The sequence below is a fragment of the Rhinoderma darwinii genome, chromosome 2 (genome assembly GCF_050947455.1).
Source record: "Rhinoderma darwinii isolate aRhiDar2 chromosome 2, aRhiDar2.hap1, whole genome shotgun sequence".
NCBI lineage: Eukaryota > Metazoa > Chordata > Amphibia > Anura > Rhinodermatidae > Rhinoderma > Rhinoderma darwinii.
The window spans coordinates 167,372,732-167,390,154 of NC_134688.1; the positions used below are offsets into that span (position 1 = coordinate 167,372,732).

At 42.1% G+C, this 17,423-nt stretch overlaps 1 protein-coding gene across 3 annotated transcripts in view; it reads right to left on the reverse strand.

Annotated features, from left to right (window-relative positions):
* Positions 1-17,423, reverse strand: part of ERCC5 (ERCC excision repair 5, endonuclease) — a 47,104-nt gene that overhangs the window by 26,893 nt on the left and 2,788 nt on the right. For all 3 annotated transcript variants that reach the window (XM_075852461.1, XM_075852462.1, XM_075852463.1), the window contains exons 3-12: positions 16,203-16,378; positions 16,006-16,127; positions 15,824-15,916; positions 13,621-13,681; positions 13,206-13,349; positions 11,394-11,601; positions 9,934-11,076; positions 6,934-7,181; positions 5,935-6,054; positions 4,716-4,929 (exon numbers count right to left, since the gene is read on the reverse strand). In XM_075852461.1, coding sequence (XP_075708576.1) covers positions 4,716-4,929; positions 5,935-6,054; positions 6,934-7,181; positions 9,934-11,076; positions 11,394-11,601; positions 13,206-13,349; positions 13,621-13,681; positions 15,824-15,916; positions 16,006-16,127; positions 16,203-16,378 — 2,529 coding nt within the window. The remainder of the gene's footprint in view (positions 1-4,715; positions 4,930-5,934; positions 6,055-6,933; positions 7,182-9,933; positions 11,077-11,393; positions 11,602-13,205; positions 13,350-13,620; positions 13,682-15,823; positions 15,917-16,005; positions 16,128-16,202; positions 16,379-17,423) is intronic.

Sequence of the window (17,423 nt, forward strand, 5' to 3'; positions counted from 1 at the left end):
GGGAGGAATGTGTGAATCCGCATCTGGAGGGCGAGAGGAGGGTGAGTATATGAATATGATTGAGCTCGAGCCCTGCATCGCCGGATGCACACCGCAAACATTAACTACCGTATATATCGGCGTACAAGACGACTTTTTACACCCTTAAAAAAATGTCAAAAGTGTGGGGTCGTCTTATATGCCGGATATTGTCTACATTAGGGATGCACGGTGCATCGAAACTTCGATACTGTTTCGATACTGTGCATCCCTAAACGGTTCGATACCGCTATTTCCTGTATTTCGATACTGAGCTGCGCAGCCGCACAGCTCAGTATAGTAACACATGAATGTATGGGAGCGCGGCTGCGGCTGTGTAATTCAGCCACAGCCCCGCTCCTGAGTCATGATAAATTTGCGGGGTCAGAATGATGCAATGCGGCCAGCGCTGCACTAATGAGCGGCGGCACTGGAGACAGAACATGGCGGGCGCGCTACAAAACACCCCCATGTTCTGTCTTCAGTGCCTGAACTGCCGCTCATTAGTGCAGCGCTGGCCGCATCACCTCATGCTGACCGCGCGCGCACTTCCTGTCAGGAGCGGGCAATGGCTGTATTACACAGCCGCAGCCCCGCTCTATAACGGCGGAGATCAGAGAAACCGCTCATCTCCGCCGCTATTCTCCTGAATGCTGCGATCACAGCTGGCTGCAGCATTCAGGGGAAAGTGAGAAGGGGGGATGCCCCTGGATCGCGTCACAGGGAATTCCTGTGACGCGATCGAGGGCCATACCATATATGGGCAGACAGCCCAGGGTCTATTGACGGACCCCAGGGCTGTCTTACCATATTTCATGTTGTTAGGACATACCCAAGTATGTCCTAACAACTGCCTGTGTACTATCCGTCCACAGGCTGATGTACTGGCACATATCTGATATATGTCTGTGTGCTATCCGTCCACAGGCTGATGTACTGGCACATATCTGATATATGTCTGTGTGCTATCTGTCCACAGGCTGATGTACTGACATATATCTGATATATGTCTGTGTGCTATCTGTCCACAGGCTGATGTACTGGCACATATCTGATATATGTCAGTACATTAAAGTTTAAAAATAAAGTAAAAACAAAGTATTGTTAAATTTTAAAAAAAATACACCTTCACCTTTTTTACAATAAACATTAAAATAAGTCTCAATACATAAAATACACACATTCAGTAATGGCGCGGACAACAATGTTTTTGCATCATTTATGATGTGTGCGCTGTAAAAAAATGAAATAAACACGGCTTTCATTCACTTATTAATGTGAGGCGCGAGGTGCGATGAATTTACCCTCCATGTTCCGCACATTAATAGTAATTAACCCCATCATGTACCTCGCACATTAACCCAATATAACTGAGAAACATGATGGGATTAATTACTATTAATGTGAGGCGCGTTCAAAATTCATCACACGTCGCGCCTCACATCAGAAAACGGAAGATTTTTTTTTTTATTACTGTTGGCAAAGGTATCGAAATTGGTATCGAAATCGCAATACTAAACGAAGTATCGGTATCGAAGTCCAAATTCTGGTATCGTGACATCCCTAGTCTACATATTGTCTACACACAGGTTGTGTGTTACCTTGTGAGCCTGCAGTCCGGTACACAGGCTCCCGGGATGCACGGAATCCGCCACGGATCTGAGGGAAGCCGGTATTAGCCGCCAGGGAACATCTCTGTAAGATCCTCTGGCCCGCCCTTTCCTCTCATTCCCTGCCTCTCAGATCTCGCGCGATGAAGCAGCCTATCTGCGCATGCGCGAGTTCAAAGAGACAGAGAGTCCTGGGTCCTGCCGCCGATGGCCATAGTGAAGCGCTCCTGCACGAAATGGTGAGTATATCTTAAACTCTATATTTTAAGGGTAAAAGTTGGGGGTCGTCTTATACGCCCAGTCGTCTTATACGCCGCCATATACGGTACCCATAATCTCCCATACTACAGCACATTACTGACTAAGTGACAGACCGCTAACATCAGTGTCTGTCACTACTTTTTGCTGCCCTCAGATAGGACATGATGAATATCTAAAAGATCCACTTTAAAGCACCAAATATCGTAGCACACATTGGGTACAAATGTTAGGTCTTTGAGCTTTGGCATAATATATTAATTTGGGCATCACATTCTTAACGGGGTTGTCCTACCATTAAGGCCGGATTCACATGAGCGTGTTCAGCCCTGGATATGCGGTCTGTATTTCGGAAGTATTTCCCGGACTGAGCACACTGCAGGGAGCTGGGCTCTTATCGTTATCTATGACGCCAGGAGTCGCTGCCTCGCTGCGGGAAAACTGTCCCATACTAAAAACATGTTTTCAGTATGCGACAGTAGTTCTGCAGAGAGGCAGGGACTCCTAGTGTCATAGATAACGATGATGCTAGGAGCCCGGCTCCCTGCACTGTGTTCGGTCCGGGAAATGCAGTCGACCTGCGGACCGTATATAACGGACTGAACACGCTCGTGTGAATCCAGCCCGTCATATTAATAAAAAATGAACAATGTTTGCCATTTAAACAAACGATCCAGTAAAGTGTTATGATATTTACTAACATAGTATGGCGCCATCTGGTGTTCCAATTTTGTAGCAAGGTGCACGGCCACCTCTTCTCTGCATAGTGATCCTTTGTTCACTGCAGAGCAGCCAATAGAAATAGCTTTCTTCCCTGCTTGTCAGGGAAGGAACAAAGCCTCTGCAGTAGCATGGAAGTATAGCTGAGGAGACTCCTTAATATTGTAAGGCCGTGTTCACACTGCAAATTTATTGCAAGATATTTTATGTATTTGTTAAGCCAAAACCAGGAACGGAACCTAAAAACAGCAGAAATATATAAAAAGAAGGCATTAAAGGGTCTTCTCTCCTGGTTTTGTCTTAAAAAAACCAAGATGCAAGCAAAATCTGCATCAAATCTGCACTGTGTGAACAAGGCGAAAATATCTGCATCCTGACAGCTGATTTGAATCCTGCACATGCCTACTCAGTATTTATTGTTTTATTTTAAAATATAAGAATACTGTACGTAAAATCTACAGCGGAATACAGTAGCAGCAAATAGGATGGGATTTGAAAACATGCTGTAAAGAAACAGTTTACTGGGTTCTGTAAACGGGGGCAGGGGGGGTCTGTCTTCTTCTGTGTAGCAGGTAAAAATTGTATTCAGTCATTTCTTAGTTGAATTATTTTCTGAGAAAGTTGAGGGACAACCATTAAAACTGCCAGGTCAGTCCCCTTGTATTAGTCACCCAGCTTTTCTCTAGTCCTAAACATGTAATGAACCCAATAATACAAGACAAGGGGGGGGGGGGGGTGTGTTACTGCATAACTATGTAGACTTGCTGTTCAGAACTCTAGGAAAGCTGAGGGACAACCCCATATAGTAACTATATTGAGATTGTACATCAATTAGTGGTCACCAAGCTTTTCCAGAGACATATATAGAACTAAGCACCTCACTACTAAATTTATCAAATGTACAAAATTTTAGGATAACTGCCTAGATTTGTGTCCCATTGACACTGCGTTGATGATTTTATACTTTTTCTACTTGTCATTGCCCTTCTCTGTCTAGGCCATCTTTATCTAGGCCTATCAAGAGAACAATAGCGCTGTCATCTGTCATTCCAATTGAGAATTTTGTAGACATGTTGGATGAGTAAACCAATTGCAGCACATTAGGCCTCATGCACACGACCGTAAAAACTCCCGTTATTACGGATCGTAAATACAACCCGTAATAACGGGCTCATAGACTTCTATTGGCGACGGGTGCCTTCCCGTTTTCTTACGGGAAGGTGCCCATGCCGTTGAAAAAGATAGAATATGTCCTATTTCAGGCCGTAATAACGGCACGGACAGTCCATAGAAGTCTATGGAGCTCCCATAATGACGGGTGGCTACGTGTGTGCACCCGTCATTATGGCAGCGTTGCTAGGCGACGTCAGTAAATAGTCACTGTCCAGGGTGCTGAAAGAGTTAACTGATCGGCAGTAACAGAATATAGAGCAACCTGTAAAAAAAAAAAAAAAGACGTTCATACTTACCGAGAACTTCCTGCTACCTCCAGTCCGGTCTCCCGGCCGTTGCCTTGGTGACGCGTCCCTCTCGACATCCGGCCCGACACCCCTGGATGACGTTTCAGCCCATGTGACTGCTGCAGCCAATCACAGGCCAATCACAGGCTGCAGCGGTCACATGGACTGCCGCGTCATCCAGGGATGTCGGGCTGGATGTCAAGAGAGGGACGCGTCACCAAGACAACGGCCGGGTAAGTATGAATTTCTTTTACTTTTACCTCGGAAAGGGCTGCCCCTTCTCTCTATCCTGCACTGATAGAGAGAAGGGGCTGCCGATTAGTGCAGTGCAATTTTGCACAGAAAACGCGCCCGTAAATACGGGTGGAATACTGGTGACACCGGAACCGTATTTACGGGCACGGGTCCGTAAATACTGGTGCAAAACGGGTCGAATACGTGTGACACCGGACCCGTATTTACACCAGTATTTACGGGTAGGAAAAAATATTGTCATGTGCATGAGGCCTTACCTGCATATCTGTGTATAAAGATCACTAATAGTCTGCCTAAAAATAAGATTGCCATTAGTTATACCTAAGATTGCAAAAAAAAAATATTTTGGAAGGTGGAATCTATTTTTCTAGCTAAAGGCTTTTAATTTACTTACCCAGTTGATTCTGAATATCACAGAACTGGTAATATTCCACATATTTATTCTGAGAGAAAAAATTCTTGTAGACATGCCGTGCCCCAAAAAGCCAAATATCACTGTCATCTGTGATAGTGCCTGAGGTTTGGTCAGTCAGGTCTAAAATGGCACATTGAGCTTCCGCCTCCATAGGGGCTATGATGTAAGGAATACCAAACAGACGCAGAAGCTCCTAGAGAGTAAAAAGAGACCACAAATAATTCTAGATGTACAAAGTAATTTTCTGCTAACTCCTTGGTATTTCTTGTTCTTCAAATGTGTGTTTATGATTGCATAGTGAATACCATGGGCACATAGTGAGTGTAATATATATATATATATATATATATATACATATATATACACATATACATGAACACATTTTTATTTTGTGAGACAGTAACAGTTGAAGTCATTGATGGAAGATATGTTTCCCCTAGAATACTGTCATATGTCTCCAGGGAATATCTGGTCTGTAGCAGAGAGCTCAGACTTTTCAAAGTTTGGCTTTTTGAAAAAACGGCCTGGAGTTATATGTATGTATGTATATATAATATATATATATATATATATATATATATATATACACACACACATGTGCCTAAATATAAATAAATATGCATTACTGCTGAATCTACTTATAGTGAGGTTCTTAGCGCACATTTTGATCAAACTGTGTGAGCCCATCTGCCACGACAAGGTGCCCTCTATAAGGTCGTGGCAGGTGGATGAAAACGAGACAGAACTCCAAAGTAGTGGATGAAAAAGGTGATGTGTTTAATCACCCACAGGCAGGCAACGCTTCGATCCTGCTTAATGGGATCTTTGTCAAGCCATTTTTTTATATATATAACAAAAAACTACAAATAATGTGGAGCTGGACTGTAGCCAAATAAACCTCACGGCTGGTGCAGGACTTCAAGGGAACGACCTTTTCCCCATCTAGTATAAGCGAAAAAGGTAGTTGGGAAGCAGCACTCAGGTAAAAGGATATTTATCAAGCAAAAAGCTCTCACTGAGAGAGTGAAACGTTGCCGTGCTGTCTGATGGTTTGGCGATTAAACATCCCTTTAATGGAGTGCTGCTTCCCAAACACTTTTTCCGATATATATATATGCAATCACATGAAATAGCTACAAACCTGTCAGTTATACTATAAAATAAGGAGGAGTATTGGGTAATCACTGAAAGTACTGACCTGGCTTTCTATGTACATCTGTCCTGTAACAGATGCCGCAACACGCTCCTGCTGCTGCCTCTGTGCCTGGAGTGAGGTTTGCTGAACAAATAGATTGTTCTCCAATGACTCAAGTTCTTCCTGCATGAAAATGAAACATTTTTAAAGCATACTATTTATCTGGTGGGGAATAAAGGCGCACTAAAAAAGTCCATTATACAGCAGATCAACCACTTTATAACTGTACTCTGCCTCAAATATTAGGACTACAGTTTACGCTAAAATTGTATAGACATGAACCCTATAACAATATATGGTTATAGGTTTATATACCAACCTCGTTTGCCATTGGTCTCTAGGCTATGTTTGGAAATAAAACTTAACTCAGGACTGTAATATTAAAATGTTATAGGAATTCTGATTTTATATAAAGATGACAATTTTGTTCTTTCCCAGTAAACTACAGAGTGCATCAATGACAGGCTTAGGTGAAATATGTCAGTCAATGCTTACTTCAGTGTAAGGCCTCATGCCCACGTCAGTTTTTTTCCTTCAGGGTGCTATCCGTTTTTTTCACTGGTCGCACCCTGACCCATTCATTTCAATGGGCCCATGCACACTTCCGTTATTTTCACGGATCCGTTGTTCCGTTCTGACAAAAGTAGAGCATGTCCTACTTCTGTCAGTGAAGGCTTCCGTGTGCCGTCCGTTTTAGACGGATCCGTTGCCCTAACAATGGCAGGGCATGCCAAAGTTTACAGACTGGGACATGTGACAAGTTCAAATGAAGTTCAATACCTTCCGTTTTTTTAACGTAAGAACGGAAGCCAAATGGATGCACAATGTCCGTTGGAAACAGATACACGGAATGGACACGGAGTACACACGAAAACCACATGGATACCATAACGGACACACGGATCTGTGAGAAACGGCCGTGAAAACAATGATGGAAGTGTGAATGAGGCATTACCCCTCGCCTATAATCAATGACATGATCAAATGAGTCAATATCATTACCACACTGATGTCTTGCCATTCATTGGGTTTGTCTTCCCCATCTCCCGATTCCTCATTTTGCTGTAGTGCTGCATTCTGGACATCTGCCTGCTCATCTTCTTTGAAGGCGTTTTCTAACGATGTAGTGGAGGTGGAGGCTACCTCAGTGAAATCAACATCTTGCCTTGGCATTGTATCCTTGGGAGCTTCAGTTGTTTGTACTTGCTGTGAATTTTCCTCTAAAGCACTTTCAACTTCAATGAAACTAGCTATGAAAAAGTAGGACATCTTAAGGTAAAAAGTATAAAGCAGATATAAAAATATAAATGTATAAAGGCATCTCAGAACTCAACACTTTACACCTTCAAAGGGAACCTGTCATGTTAAACATGCTGTTCTATCTGCAGCCAGCATGTTATCAGACAGAAGGAGGTGGGCAGATATATATATATATATACACACACACACACACACACACACACACACATACACGCAGTAGAGTCACATTATTATGACCACCTCCTACTCGGGACGTCGGCAGCGCGAAGCCCATGAAGGAAGTGATGTGTCGTGGGCTGGCTTGGTGGGTATATAAGGTGTGCTATAGGCTGTCTGAACACACATCACTCGTTGTTTCCATGGGTAAAAGGGGAAATTTATCAGAGTTGCCAAAAGGGATGATTATTGGCTTTCGGGCCAAGGGTGGCAATATTTCTCAATCAGCGCAGTTTGTGAACTGTTTGCGTGCTGTTGTGGCAAAAGTGTATTGTGAGTGGACAAATGGCACCATTGGGAATAATCGACGTGGAAACTGCGGAGCACCACGTGCCATTGATGTGAGAGGTGAACATCGGCTAAGAAGGTGTGCGAGGGCCGAACGACATGCTACAGTGGAGCAGCCCACCGTGAAAATAAATCTGGGGGCTACCAGACGTGTGTCTAAAACAACAGTTCAGCGAACCCTACTGTTTTTTTCCAACCGTACTAACTATGTATGGGGCTGCGAAGCAGACGGATGGTCACTGCTCCTATCATAACAAAGGTGCATTGAAAAAAAAAAAAGCTTCAATTCGCACATCAATATCAGAATTGGTCCACCAATGATTGGCAAAGGGTTGCCTTTTTCTGATGAGTCACGTTTTCTGCTTCATGGAACGGATAGATGTTGGCATGACAGGCGAGAAACATCAGAGAACATACACACTGCAACCATTGCTGGAAGAACACAAGCCGGTGGCGACAGCGTTATGGTCTGGGGAATGTTTTCACGTCATTCTCCTGGACCGCTCATCCATGTGGAAGGCACTCTGAACCAATTTGGGTATGAATCAATCGTTGCAGATCACATCCACCAATACATACGGTTTGTCCCCCCTTGGGCAGATGGAATCTTCGAGCAAGACAATGCGACATGTCACATGGCTAGAAATGTCCGATAGTGGTTGGAAGAGCACGACCAAGACTTCCAAGTACTTCTATAACATGCTGCCCACAGATATAACATGTTCAATATGACAGGTTCCCTTTAACTAATTACTGATTGAGAGATTAAAGAGGACCTATCGCTTCCTGTGAAACCTCATGAAGTAATAGCAGACCAAAATATAAAACCTCTCAAATATATATAAAATTAGGAAAATGTATCATTTAGTGATAAAAGCTCCAGTCCTTTAAGTGCTGGGACGGCTGCCCTATATTGCTGTTACTTCGGTTTAAAAGACCCAGGGTCAGGCTGGCACTTTCGACCATAATACGGATGCTAAAATGTGTCCGGATTGCAGACGTTTGAATGAGGCCTCTAAGTCTCAGGAGATTTTTACTGCTCTATGAGACTTCCTTCTTCTGAGCTGGAAGAGCCCACTATATGTGGGGGAGACAGTGTGCAGTAATGTACGATTGATTCCTGTGTATTGAGGAGGAGGATAGAAGAAGCAGCAGCAGAGGTAAAGCTGGTCACAGCTTTCTTCTCAGTGTGTGGCTGTTACTGGCTCTGTGTGTAGGTAGAGAGCCAGATAAACACCATACAAGCAGCTGTATTCTCTAGAAGATTAACCCTTTACAAGCAGCTGCATCTTTCTCTAGCTGGGTTGTAAAACACACAGGGAAATCTCATGAGACGAGTGAGAAAATAACAATATTCTCTATGGAGTAAAGATCAGGCTCCTGGGACAGTCTTTCGCCCAATTTGCATTTCATGGATTTGACACCCTTTACGATGCATTGGGCAATGAATTCACTATGTTTGAGATTCACTATTGGAGAATTTATGAGAAAAATAGGGGAATTGATTTTACCATTGTATTCTATGGTTTAGCAAATCGACAAAACGGTGAAACAGGCAAATTAATTATCTTACCCCTAATCCTGGCCAGATCTGAGCACAAGGCCCTACTTTACCTTTCAGATGCTGTATCGAATCAGCTCCTCCCTCCCACAGTTGGTACATCTCAGAGAAGAGAATGTCAGGAGATTTAAACCTCATTTTGCTGAAATGATATTAAAACCTCTGTCTTGTAACACTGGGGAAATCCTCTGTTCTGCTAATGATGTGTATAGAAAAAAAATTCTTATTTTATTGGATGTCCCTTTTTGTGTTTTTTTTCTCAGAATCGATAGGTCCTCCTTTAAAAGAGTTGGCCACTTTCCATAAATGCAGCTAATTTAACCTAACATAACAAGTAATGTCACTTACTAATAACGTCCTCTTTGCTCCTTTATCTGGAAGTCAGGGTGAACACGTGTGTGAAAGATAAGAGGAAGAGTCATATGTAACCATTAGCGGTTATGCGACTGCTTTGCCCGTAGCTCCCATATGGACAAATCGGTCACATGACCGCGACTGCAATGACGATGCTTGCACCATTTACACGACCTCCCCTTCCTCTTCCAGTTATGACATGATATTACCTATGTTAGGGCAAGTTAGAAGCATTTATGGTAAAGCCCAAACCCTTTTAACATACTGTATGTAACCACTATCAAGAAGTAAATCAAAACATACATCATATAAAAGACACGTACCATCAGAGTCTGAATCCATTTCTTTATCTCTGTCGGATTCTTCATCAATTATGGGTATGCTTTCTGGAGTCATAGGGATATATCTTATGTCTGGAACATTAGAACATTTTTCTTGGTTACAAGACGCATCTTCGTCCGTGGTCTTCTGCTGTGGCGGCATCGGGACTGTCTTGCCCTTAGCCTCCTCAGGTACCGGCAACACAGGACTATTTTGTACGATTCCTGACGCAGGAATTGAAGACTCCGGTGGTAAAGACTGATGGGCAGTTACTTTTTTGCTGGGAGTAAGCTCAGCGTCAGGTTTTTTGCATGACTTTAATTCAGAGTTCTTCCATTCAGAGGAAATTGGAGTAACCATATTATTGGATATATCTTGATGTCTACTCTTAATCGACGGCTTTATAGAAGCTGGAATGTTAAAACAGCTGGAAATATTTTTCAGAGATGACTCAACAGGTGTATCACGGGAATGGAAAAGAGTTCTCTTTACCGCCTGTCCTTTTATATCCGTTTTGCCTTCTTTGGTTAGATCTAATATGTGAGGTAGCTCATCCTGCTTTGTAATAGGGACTAAACTACTAGTTATTGATTTATCATTGCCACTTGTATGACCGAAGGTAAAACTCACTAACTCCGTGCTTGCTTTAAATGTAACTGGGACAGTTTTTTCCTCACTCTCAATAACCAAGGCTTGATCTTCCTCATCTGAGCTACTAATAATCACAACCTTGGCTTTGGGTTGCTCCATCTTTAACTCGTCATTTCCATCAATTATCTCCGCAGGCCTTTTCCTGCTCAATCCTATTTCATCTTCAGCGAGAGCCTTCTGAATGGCTTGTAAGGTCCTGGGTGAGACACTACCATCTACCGCGCCAACAGACACAGACGATATCTCACAGCTTTGCGTTATTCCACTTTGATGGGGTTCCTCATCAGAGTTGCTCTCAATCATTGCTTCCTGTATAGCAAAAAGTGTTCTCGGGGAGGGTGGCGCTTCTTCTGGAACATTATCCTTTGATTTCTTAGATTTATAAGCAGAATCCAGCTTCATATCAAGGTAGGTTTTTGGCATATAACCAGAACTTGAGGGCATGACTTGTTCAGGTACATCATCTTTCTTATCTTCTGCCTTTGACTGGATTCCTAAAAAAAAAAAAATAGTAACGTCAAACATACATTTCTATGCAATTGTTGTTACAAACATCAAGTTATACAAAAAATAAAAAAGTTACCGAGTTGTTTTTATCCAAAAGCAGTGCTGATAAAAAGATCTTACTAAAAATATTTTTTTAATTTCAAATCTTAAAATAATCCTAGAATTTGGATAAACATAAGGTCTGAGTCTGTATATACAATAAATCAGGGTTGTGCAGCAATGCAGAAAACGTTACCTCCTACCATATGATGTTGTACAGCTGGCACTGTTCATATCAAGTATTTGCTGCCATGTGTACTCATACCTTTAATTAGAATATAATGAGAAGTGTCCTCTGAGACCAGACGGCGGGTTTCAACCTCTTTCATAAATCCTCCTTCTGTCTCAAACTGCGCACGGACCTCCCCAGTGTACTGCTGGTTCATCTCTTTCCGTACATTATTAAGGCACCTGTTCAAGTCATTTTTTTTCAGCAGTCCCTTCAGCTGATATTGGGAGAAATCATTGGAGTCCTAAAATGTAAAGGCATTAATGTCACCTCTGTGAAGGATAAAAGGTGCGCCCGTGATTCCAGATTGACTGCATAATAAATTACTATGTTGAAAGAAAATATGACTGATAATAAAAAACAATATACATTTAAAACATCTACCCATTAGGCCTTTTTTAACCAGAAAGTTGATCTAAAAACGGCACCAAACTAAGCTATGTGAATAAGGCCTAACAATTTTCTTCAAAGTTTGACCTCTGGTTTTGGCTCAAAGGCCACCAAAACTGCATTGTATACAAAGCCCTAGATCTGTGAGATAGTCTGGTAGTGCTGGAGGATAGTCTGGTAGTGCTGGAGGATAGTCTGGTAGTGCTGGAGGATAGTCTGGTAGTGCTGGAGGATAGTCTGGTAGTGCTGGAGGATAGTCTGGTAGTGCTGGAGGATAGTCTGGTAGCGCTGGAGGATAGTCTGGTAGCGCTGGAGGATAGTCTGGTAGCGCTGGAGGATAGTCTGGTAGCGCTGGAGGATAGTCTGGTAGCGCTGGAGGATAGTCTGGTAGCGCTGGAGGATAGTCTGGTAGCGCTGGAGGATAGTCTGGTAGCGCTGGAGGATAGTCTGGTAGCGCTGGAGGATAGTCTGGTAGCGCTGGAGGATAGTCTGGTAGCGCTGGAGGATAGTCTGGTAGCGCTGGAGGATAGTCTGGTAGCGCTGGAGGATAGTCTGGTAGCGCTGGAGGATAGTCTGGTAGCGCTGGAGGATAGTCTGGTAGCGCTGGAGGATAGTCTGGTAGCGCTGGAGGATAGTCTGGTAGCGCTGGAGTTTAGGCTGGTAGTGCTGGAGTTTAGGCTGGTAGTGCTGGAGTTTAGGCTGGTAGTGCTGGAGGATAGTCTGGTAGTGCTGGAGGATAGGCTGGTAGTGCTGGAGTTTAGGCTGGTAGTGCTGGAGTTTAGGCTGGTAGTGCTGGAGGATAGTCTGGTAGTGCTGGAGGATAGTCTGGTAGTGCTGGAGGATAGTCTGGTAGTGCTGGAGGATAGTCTGGTAGTGCTGGAGGATAGTCTGGTAGTGCTGGAGGATAGTCTGGTAGTGCTGGAGGATAGTCTGGTAGTGCTGGAGGATAGTCTGGTAGCGCTGGAGAATAGTTTTGAAAAACATAGCTTACTTTATACGTTTTCCTTTTCATGAGATTAGCTACAGAAAGTTGATATTTTTCTACAGCATTTTCAAAAATTCCTACAAACTGATGTCAAGGAAAACTCTCAACGATCTATTAGAATAGACAGGATTTTTTTTCGGTTCTTTCCATCTTTTAATGTCTACATCTATACTAAACAAGTAGTTGTACGAATACTATTGATGAACGAATTGCATGTATTTACTTCAGCACAACAATCTCTGAGGCTGGGTTCACACCTCCGTTGTGCCATTCCATTGTTCTGCTCCGTCAGAGAAGGGAATAATGGAACCAACGGTCCGTTGCACAACGCACACCGCCGGTTGCACTACTGTCTTCGGTAATCCCTGCACGATCTGCGACGGAGGCCATATACCATCTTTCTGCAGTTTATAAACATAACCTTGCTTTTTATGGTTGAGCTTACATTGTTAATAAAAGATTCATGTCCATACCTCTGGCATAGCTTCATATAATGTCCTTCTACGTTTTGCAAACTCCTTCATGTCAGTCAGTATTTCATGTTTTACCTCAGGAGGGAGGCTACTAAAGTCTTCTGAGTCTATATCCACTGAATTAGGATTAGCCAAGATTTCTTCCTATATATGTATATAAAAAAACAAACTGGTTATAGAAGTGAACATCAGTGGGTAATGTAAGAAAATTGCTCTCCTAAAGTTGTCTGTAAAATACAGATACCTGTGTTCTGTACATGTTGAAAACGGAGAATCTGTTGGAATACGCTTATAAAGGAATTGATTTGGGTCCTAGTTGTTAACCTCTTCAAACCCTGCTTTTGGCTTTAGTCATTCAAACTAAAAACACTACTAAAAAGTACAGCATCAAAAAGTTAAAAATAAAAATGACTACCTGAAGTAGCTGTTTGTGATTCATTCGTTCTTCCCACTCCTTTTCTTCTTCTTCTTCTGAGCTAAAATCAAAGCATTTTTTAAAACAAATAAACAGTATGCATTAAATATAATTTTTCAATAGTAATAAAGCAGAGAACAAAGGTTTAGTTATTGAATCTGGTCTAAAATATAAACGTGCTGAAAAAAAATGGACACACAGTATATGGGATTCTTCTCCCACCTTGACAGAAATAAATCTGCATAGTGTGGCACTACAGACCCAAAAACTGAGAAAAAATGACAAGCGTTTACAATTAATGGATTAGGCCGGGTCCACACAAAGCGGCAATTCTGATTTGCGGCACATTTTTACTGTTTGTGGACCCGGCCTTACCAAGAAGAGACATTTATGTGCTTTGGTACAGGTTGCTGACGAAAGGTATGGAAATTAAAGGGGTTTTACCACCTTAGACATTTATGGCATATCCACAGGATATGCCATAAATGTCTGATAGAAGTGGGTCCCTGCTCTGAGACCTGCACCTATATCGAAAACAGGGCTCATCCGACCCCCATCTTGCTTAGTGTATCGGCAGCTGGAAGCAGATTCCAGGTGGGGACTGGTGGAGAGGGCGCTGCATATGCGCCAGGCTCTCTCCATTCTGTTCAATAAGAGTTAAGGAAATAGTTGAGCAAGCGCTACTCGTCTGTTTCCATAACTCCTACAAAATAGTATGGGAATCCCTGCGTGGAATATGCGGCTGCCGAACCAGGCAAAATGGTTCTTGGGTGACCCCCGCACTTGATATAGGTGCGGGTCCCAAATCCACAACAAATCCGACCATGAATATGCAGGAAACCCGCAGTGGCAAAACCGCACCAATTCGTGTGTAGTTGATTGCAAATTTCCCTTTCGCGGGAAAAAAAAAATACATAAACCTCATAGAACGGCAAACATGATCCATCTGTACATAATAGAATGTATCTGGGTATCTCCAGATACAGCAGGTTTGTATTTTGTGTCTAATGTATTTGGGAGGTATAGATATGAAAGTTTTTACCTCCATTTTTTTAGGATTCCATATCAGGACTCTTCTTGTTTGGGGAGATGTAGTGTATGAACCCAGACACACCACCACCTTCATATTTGCAGTATGTCTGGTATTTCAGCTAAGTCCCCTTCAAGTAAATGGGACTGGGCTACAATACCAAACCCAGATCAGACAAAGGTGGCAGCGTGTCTGTTAAAAGTCAAAGAAACTTTGGATCTCCACCTAGGGCAATGCCCCTTTGTTCTCATGATCAGTGAGAACCCCAATGGTTGGACCCACAGAGATCTTATACTGGTGGCATATCCTAGCTATATGCCATCAATCATTATTGTTAAAACGGAAACCCTTTAAGATTTGAAGAAAATATTTTAAGCTGCAAAAGAAAACAGGATATTAGAGTTTATAAAAAGTGAGATTAAAAACCTGTGATTCAGATGTAATATTACACCTCTATAAATCCCTTGTAAGGCCACATCTTAAACATGGAATTCAGTTTTGGGCTCCACACTGTAAAAAGGATATAGGAGAACTGGAGAGGGTTCAAAGGCGGGCGACTAGATTATCAAATAGAATGGGATGTGTCCCTTACCATGAAAGGCTAGAGAAATTGGGCTTGTTCAGCTTGGAAAAAGCCGCCTTAGTGGTGATCTTATTAACACATAGAAATATATGTGTGGTCAATACAAAGAACTAGCACATGATCTGTTCTTTTTACAAAGGACCAGGCGATATCCATTGCATGTGGAAGAAAGATGTTTCAGACATCAATATAGGAAAGGGTTCTTTACAGTTAGAGTAGTCAAACTATGGAATGCCCTACCCCAAGAGGTAGTGATGGCAGATACTATGTCAGCATTTAAAAAAGGCTAGATAAACCTGCATTATTATTGTACATGACTTTGTTATACACTTGTACAAATACCAATAAAGAATATTGAATATAAAAAAAAGGCTAGATGTTTATTTACTGACAAATGGCATTGAGTGTTATAATGAATCTTTCGATGAATGTCGTGAAATTGATTGAGAAAGGTTGAAGTTGATGGACCTGTGTCTTTTTTCACCCTATGTCACTATGTAAAAAGGAGACTCTGTGTGTGTGAAACATACATGCTTTATGAAGCAGCAGATAAAGAATAGGAAACATTACATGGATTTATTACTATTTACCTATTTCTCTCATTCTCCTCCAAGGGGGGTAAGGCATAAATATCTTCCTCTTCCTTTCTCTGTATATGTGAGAGGCTTGGATATTCTTCATTGCTTTAAAAAACGTGAAACAATCATTTACTTGTACCCACGTCAGTAAACGAAAAAAAAAAATAGACCTATCAGGACTGTTACGTATGTACCTCTGTTTGTTCCCAGACAAGGCCGCTTTAATAGCTTGTCTTTTCAAGAAGGTTTTCAGCAACTTCTCATTTGTTTTCTTGGCCTCGCTAGCTGCTGTATCTTTCTTCTGTCTTCGTTTTGCCTAGATTTAAACAAAATTAAAAAAAATTATATTTTGTTCTCTTGTAGTACCTACGAAAAACCCAAATATACTTACAAGAGTCTGTTTCTTTAGAAGGGGTGCTTCGCCATCGAACACAAATATGGGACGTATCCTGAAGAACAGCAGCTTACAAAGCCGATGGAATAAAGTGAGCAGATGGGCATTTTGAACAGCATTCCCATGCCGATCTCTTGCTCCTTTTACTGCTTGATTTAACCAAATGCTGATATCTTAAGAAATGGTTAATGAAAATACTACACCTTTTGTAACTTCGATTGCATATAGTCCACATAAAACATTAGCAGAGAAAACATAAGTTATTGAGCTTAGAACAGTTGCAATTCTTATTACACACTGTATATACATAGCTGTGAATAGCATCTGGCCAAAAAGCAGATCAGCCGGACCCGTTTTTGGATTTTAGAAAGTTATGTCTGGCACGCTGTCCACAAATAAGGTCCGTAATTCATCCATATTTACGGATACGCAAAAAACAAACAAAACAAGGAGGCTATAAATGATGTCACCAATATGTGTCAACCCCTTGAAAAGGTCTACATGGTGAAACCCCTGCTGTCGCATTGCAACGCTTCCGCAAATTACGGACGTCTACGATACACATCCGAAGCCGTCCGCAATTGCAGTAGAGCTCGTAGACTTCTATGAGCGAGTCCGTGCCGACATGTTCTATATTCTGTGAATCATTTCTACAGCACGGACAAACATCTGTAAAAATACGGAAAGGTGTCAATGGCCAATAGAAATGAATTGGTCCGCAATTTCATCTGTAATTACAGATAAAAACTACGGTCGTGTGCATGGGGCCTAACAAGTATATTACTCTCACAAAAGATTTATTATGAAAACTTAAAGGACCCAAAATGGATAGTTACATAGTTTCCCTTCAAAGTATTTATTTTTGCTACTACTCAGACCAAGTGATTTTTCTTTTTCTCTCCTTCCTATGCATTAGCCCCTTTGAAGAGCATATTCAATCATTTTGACACACTAGCATGGTTTGTTTAATAACTAAAGTAACTGGGGGAATGTATGAACTTTTCTTTGCAGTCTTAATAAATCTCCCCCACTGACTTTTCATAAAGTGTATGACATGTTATAAGGGTTTTCCAGTTAGAGGAAATTGATAACCTATCCTCAGAATAGGCCATCAACATCTGATCAGTGGGGGTCCGACTTCCGGCACCCCCGCCGATTAGCTATTTTGAAGCGGTTTGGAATGGGAAATGGCTGTGAGGGTATGTTCACACGAGGTCA